The sequence below is a fragment of the Vombatus ursinus genome, unplaced genomic scaffold, assembly GCF_900497805.2.
Source record: "Vombatus ursinus unplaced genomic scaffold, bare-nosed wombat genome assembly UNPS02012709.1, whole genome shotgun sequence".
NCBI lineage: Eukaryota > Metazoa > Chordata > Mammalia > Diprotodontia > Vombatidae > Vombatus > Vombatus ursinus.
This window is the reverse complement of record NW_020952487.1, coordinates 574121-580822: the sequence shown is the minus strand read 5'-3', so window position 1 is coordinate 580822 and position 6702 is coordinate 574121. Positions and strand designations below refer to the sequence as shown.

Sequence of the window (6702 nt, the reverse complement as noted above, 5' to 3'; positions counted from 1 at the left end):
CTCATTAAATAGATGAGGAAACTGAATCCTAAAGAAGTTAAATGACTTGCCCAAGGTCATACAACTATTTAAGTGACAAAGTCAAGATTGGAACCCAGGTCTTCTAACATCAAATTAAGAATTCTTTCCATTATGCCACATTGAGATAAGTTGAATAACCAGAAAGAAACTCCTCCAGCTGTCCTAATCTTCCTTTGCTGCCCCCCACCACCACCACCTGCCCCAGGGATGAGACTCTGCTTGAGGATTGGGGATGGGGGAGGGTAAATTAGTGAGTTGGATCATCTTCAGCCCTTCACAGCCCTAAGCGGATGTACTTAAAGATCCCAGTGTTCCAGGTCTCTCCCTGATGGGCTCCAGATGTGAGCACATCTGGGAAGGCCATCCCAGGAAGCCAGCAATCCCCACCCCTTGCTCCCACCCCGGAATAGGTTTTTCCATCTAGCTTCCAGACAGACCCCTGAGCAGAGAGATCCCATCCAGCCTGATCCTTCCCAGAAGAAAATGCATGGTAACAGCAGAAAAGTAAGGCCTGAGGCTTGGGACCCAAGGGAAGCAGGAATTGAAGGTGGAGATGTTTGATGGGAGAACCTGGGAGCCGGGGGCTCCTCCATTTCTACTTCACTTCCTGTTTGTAGTCATTATATTCAGCTGTGGAATCCTGCCACCTCAAAAGCAATGGAAAAGAAAGGAAGGAAGTTTAGGAAGGCTGTTCATAAAATGGCTTTTTCCTAGACACCTGGGTCCTCCATTCCCCCCACCCCTAGCCTTTGCCCTTCTCCCACATTTTCCCTGAAGGCCCTGCCCCTTTCCCCTCAATGTCCCCCTAGCTCCTGCCACCTCTCCTCTCTGCCTGGCCCCTTCTCCCCAACCCCAGACTCTTCCCTACTCCTTCTGATCCAGGGTGAAACTGTCCCATCCTGGAAAAACTCCCCCTTGGGCATATGAGGATCTCAAGCCAAGCATGCTTGGGAGGGGATCCCTCCATTAACATCTTGACTCCCAGAATGCCTTTCCTCTTCCCATGATTCTTGGGCTCTGGGTAAGCTACAGCACAGTCAGAGGTTTATTTTTAGGTCTGGAACGTGAGGCAGGGGTTTCTCCTGGGTCAGACAGGGTGGGAGTGGGGATAGGGACTGTAGGAAGTGACTCATAGATGATAGAGTCATCTGTTCTCCAAAACAGAGACCTGAGTCAGGACTCGAGGCAGAGATAGAACTCAGCCATCTAGGTCCTCTGACCTTCCACTTTACGTGCATCACTGCATGTACCACTTCTAACCATAGATGGGAGTCAAATAAACCAAGGGCCAGAGAAGTAAATGGATTTGCTAAAGATCACACAGATGGTAAATGACTGTGCCAGGATTCAAACCCATGTCTTCTGACTCCAACACCCTTTCCACTATACCACCCAGGCTCAGGTCCCCACTAGTACCCTTCTAACTGTTTCCCGCCACCTTCCTTTCCATCTTACTAAAGATACCAAAAGTCTTGGGGTGGGGAAGGGGCGCGATGGGGAGAAAATTTGGAACTCAAAATCTTGTGGAAATGAATGTTGAAAACTAAAAATAAATTAATCAATTAATTTAAAGATACCAAGATACCATCTTACCAAAGAACCAAGATAACCAATTTCTTCCTACTCCTACCAGCTCTCAGCCTCAAAAGTACTGGGCAAAGTAAGCTGGATCAAAGGAAGATATGGTTATTCTACTTAGGGAAAGCTCCCTTCGTATCTCAGGCCTCTTTTCCAAAGTCCTTTAGTAGCCTCTATGGATCTCTAGTCTACCCCTCTCTCCCCCTCCAAGAGCCTGGGAACCGACTATTTAGAGTTTAGAAATCAGCTAGTCCATTCCTGATAAAGTTAGGATTTAAACCCAGGTCTTCCAACTTCAAATCAAGGATTCATTAATTTCTTTGGAGGGCAGAGGACTCTAAATCTATTATCTGTGTCTATTCCAACCCTTCTGTTTGGCAAACTCTTTTTGAAAGACCTCAAACAAAATCCTGCCCTATTTATCAGCTTCCTTATGCCTCATAGAGCTCTGGGCCAGCCTCCTGACTCTAGAACCCTAAGATTTAGAATACCCATCATTAAGCCTCCCCAATATTCTTCATAGAAACTCACTATTTTGGTTCTGCTGAAGGAGTATGTAGTAGAAAGAACATTTGGAAGTGTGGTTGAAAATGTAGGTTGAAATCCTGGCACTACCACTCCTTAGCAAGGTGACTACAGGAAGTCATAGTGGAAAGAACAGTGGAAGACCTGGGTTTGAATCCTGGTCTGTACCTCTGTGATTTGGGATCAGCTTCTTTTCTGCTCTGTTCCTTCATTTCCTGATGGATAAAATGAGGCAGTTGGTCTAGATGATCCTTAGGGTCGATGCTACCTTCAAATCTTATGGTCTTATGACTTTTCAGTGCCTCAGTTTCTTCATCTGTAAAATGATGGAGTTGGTCTAGAGGATTTCCAAAGACCCCTCTAGCTCTAATCTTCTATGAATGTAATTCTGTGAACCTTGAAAAAAGCTAGAACAGAACCAAGTTTCTCCCCTAAGTGTCCTGTTGAAATTCACTCTTTTGTTTCTAGAACTTTGTTCTGCAAAGGTGGCAGGAGCCTAGAAACCTGGTGACAGGAAGAACCTGGACAATATCCAGCCCTTGCCCTTCAGGCCTCCCCCAACCCACCAGGCCAAGGTGACTCTGATTAATAATAGTGTCAGTCATCATAGTTAATCATTCTCACCTAGAAGCTAAGACAGAGCTTGTGAGGCACACAGAGAGGGACCTCAGAGAAAGAGAAAGAGACAGGAACACAGACAAGAAAGGTGAAGCAAAGACCTGGAGGGAGGAGCAACAGTAGGGCCTACCTAGCAAGCCTAGCATGGTGGGATGGGAGTCAGGAGATCTGGGTTCTAATCCTGGTTCTGCCACTACCTAATTTAACTGCTTAAACCTTGGGCCTTAGTCAGTCTACAAGCATTTATTAAGTACCTACTATGTTCCAGACACTGTGCTAAGGGTTGGAGATACAAAGAAAAGCAAAAGATGGTTCCTGATTTCAAGTAGCTCCCAGTCTAATAGAGGAGACCACAAGTAAACAGCTATGTATAAAAAAGATAAAGAAAGGATTAATAGTAAATAATCAACAGAGGAAGACACTAGATTTGGGGGAGGGGGGAGATCAGGAAAGGCTTCTCCTAGGAGATTTAGCTCATTTTCTTTATCTACTGAAAGCACATTTAAAGCTTGATGACCTCTCAGAGTCTCTTCCAGCTCTGATATTCTTGTAATTTAAAGGAAGGCTCTTTTGCCTCTCTTTCTGAACTAGCCCTGAGCCTTGTGAAGGAGGCACACATGCCACCCCACTGAGGAAGGATCTCTTAGGGCAGATAGAGAAATTCAGGAGCAGAGAAAGGGAGGGCCGGGCAGGACTCAAGGGAGGGGAGGCAGGAGGTGTTGGGGCCACTGGGAGAGGACTTATAAGGGCAGAGAAAGCCAAGAGAGGAGGGATATTGGGGAAAGGAACAGAGGCCAGCCAGGGAATGACTAAGGGGCTCCTGGTATAAACAGGAGCAGAGAAAGGGCAGAGAGCGAAGGCTGTTTGGGTTGGCCTGGGCTTGGGGGGTGGGGGGTGGGGTAGGAGGAGGACCTGGACAGAACATTGTGTTCACCCCCCCCCAAGTCTCCTGGGAAGAGTTGAGTCACGCTCTCATCCCCCCCCAATACACACACCCCAGCTCCCAAATCCTGGGAAAACCCAAAGAAACCACCTAAGCTGGAGACTCAGAATGGGGCTGGCTCATTTGCATGCATTTTGCATATCATGTATATGCTTACTGAAATACAGGGTCTCCGCAATGCCTTCTCCTTCCCCCACATCCCAACTAAACCCCACTAACTGAAACCTTCCAAAGTTCTTACTGGCTTCACATCAGATCCATTTCTGGGCTCCCATCAGGTGGGCAAACTCAATTTATGCTCCTAAGAAGGGAGTGCTGGTAATTGCAGATGTGGGGCTGGGAATAGGGCGCTCACTTTACCTTCATGCCAGGCAGATTGGCCCCTCCCTGGGGTTGCAGCTGGCACTGCGGAGGGATTCAGGCAATGGCTATCTGAAATAGCTGCACTGTTTGGGATAAGAAGGGAAATTTCAGTAGTTAGGAGGAGGATGAAGGAGGGGATCCGTTCCCCGGCCATATTAGTTCTGGGCCCCCAACAGGGGGAATCTGTTGAAAGAATGGATCCATTTCCATCTGGGGGTAGTTTCTGAAATAGAGGAAGGGGCCCTGAAGAGAGAGGGAAGGTGGGCGTGAGAGGGATAAATAGGGGTGAGGCTGTTTTCTGGCCTCCGTGGTCCCTGCCCCCACCCCCAAGTTGAGATAAAGTCCTGAATCCAGGGAGGTGACATCATCACCAAAAGCTGTGGGGGGTGAGGAGGAGGGGGCCTCTACTTTTCCACCCTGTGTGTTTCTGTTTCTGTTTCTACAGGGGGCTAAGGGATAGTATCCATATCCAAAGCGTTTAAGAGCCAGGAGATGGTGGGAAAAGAGTCCCAGGGATCCCTTTGGCCCTTTAGAAAAACTGCCTACAAACCCCCCCTCCCCAGGGTGGGCATTTTAAAGGGTAGAGTGCTACAAGGACTGAAAGGTCACTCCCTCTGTCCACACACCTATTACACATCCACAACTCAATTTAAGTCAATTCAATAAGCCCATATTAAACAGCTATTATGTTCTAAGCACGGGGTCCGCAAAGAAAAATAATAATAATAGTTAGCATTTATATATCATTTTAAGGCTGGCAAAGCAAAATATATAATCTCACTGGAAACATATATATATTTGTGTACATATACATATATTAATTATTAATAATTAATGTATAATATAATTAATACATAATATCAAATGAAAGTTTCTGCTTCCCCTCAGCAGTTCATTCCCCTACTAGGAAGGAAGGAATCTCAAATTCCCAAATATAGAGGCATCAGATGCCTAGGTCCTCAGCTCTTGGTTCTGGACATTGGGTTTATAAAGAAAAAGTAATAATAATAGCTAGAATTTATATAGCACTTTAAGGTTTGCAAAGTGTGATAAAGACAATAGATAATTGATATATAGATACAATCTCACTTGAAACATGGGTATATATATGGATACATATACAAATATGTATCCATACAGAAACAAATACAATTTCGAATGAAACAGTTCCTGTTCTCCCTCAACAATCTCCTTTGCTAGGAAGGGAGAAATCTGAAATTCCCAAATGTAAAGGCATCAGATGCCTAGGTCTTCAGCTCTTGTGGGGAACTCTGGCCCTTAGGGCAGCCTCAGATCTAGAGAAGGCCAGACTCTTTGCCAAACCTGGTGCAGAGAGCCTGGCACCTAGAATGCCTGGGTCCTAACCCCAGCTGGCTTGGACCTAGGCATCTGGTGGCCCCGGAAGGCAAAGAGGGAATTCCAACTGGCTAGATGCCAGGGGTTCCCCTTCTCTCTACAGCCCAAGAACTTTCTCCTGAGAGAGATGGGAAGGGAGGCCCCTGAAAGCGAAATGAAGAGATTAGAGGGGGGGCCCTCAACACCCCCCCCCCGCCCCGGCTCTGCCCTGGCTCCCTCTACCCTCCTGAGGTGATTCCTTTCCTCTTTAGGAAATTCTCCTCTCCCTTTTTCCTACTCCTTTTCCTGTACGTTTACGTTCTACTTCTGGAGGGGAGGGGAGGAGAGGAGGAAGAGGAGGAGGAGGAGGGAGGAGAGGGGGAAGAACTCAAATCTACCCATTCTAACCCAGTCCAGACCAGGCCAGCTCCACTGGGTAGCTAGGGAACAGGGGAGCAAAGAGGAACCCCACCTCTTCAGGGTTGGGGGGGCGTGGGCTCTGCGTTCCCAAAACTCAGGAATGCCCCTCTACCCGCCCCCCTGGCCGGCGGGGGGAGGGCTCAGCCGGGAGTTTGGCAAACTCCTCCCCGAGTTGAGTCATTCGTCTCTGGGAGGTTTAGGAAGCGGCTCCGGGTCGGTGGCCCCAGGACAGGGAAGACTGGGCGTTATGGGGAGCCGGACTCCTGGGTTTCTGTTGCATACTCGGCTGCTCCGCTCCAGCCCTCGAGCCCGGCACCGGCTTCTGCAGCTGCTGCTGCTCCGCTCGCCTTTGCTGCTGCTGTTGCTGCTGCTGCTGCTGCTGCAGTCTGGAGTCGGGGGCTTCAACTTGGACGGAGAGGCCCCAGCCGTGCTCACTGGACCCGCGGGATCCTTCTTCGGCTTCTCGGTGGAGTTCTATCGACCGGGGGCCGAAGGGTAAGTGTGGCAGCGAATTGGCGCCTTGACCCACTTGGAAATGGGGGTGGAAGGAGTTCGGAGAGGCCAGAATTGAGATCTGCGGGACACCAGGGCTGGAGTTTGAGGATGGAGGGATTCGATTAGTTTGGAAAGACCAGGATTGGAATTTGGAAGCAAGAGGGTCCGGAGCTAGGAGAGCTGGGGTTGGGGAGGAGGAACTGAAGCTGAACTTTGGGGAGATCTCAGTCGGAGGCGAGGGCTCGAATCCTAAACGACTAAGGCTGGGGGGGGGGGGGGGCAGGCTTCTAGTTGAAGAAGTGGGAGCCAAATGATCAAGGACCAGGGCGGATTTGGACGGCGGAGGGTGTGTGTGTGTGTCTGTGTGTGTGTGTGTGTGTGTGTGTGTGTGTGTGTGTGTGTGT

General features: G+C 48.7%; 1 protein-coding gene across 2 annotated transcripts in view; it reads left to right on the top strand.

Annotated features, from left to right (window-relative positions):
• Nucleotides 1-5656: 5656 nt before the first annotated feature.
• ITGA5 (integrin subunit alpha 5) overlaps nt 5657-6702 on the top strand; it is a 33941-nt gene continuing 32895 nt past the window's right edge. Inside the window, exon 1 of one of the 2 annotated variants that reach the window (XM_027858057.1) lies at nt 5657-6298. In XM_027858057.1, coding sequence (XP_027713858.1) covers nt 5904-6298 — 395 coding nt within the window. In that variant the 5' untranslated portion in view covers nt 5657-5903. The remainder of the gene's footprint in view (nt 6299-6702) is intronic. The other variant, XM_027858058.1, reaches the window with a different exon arrangement.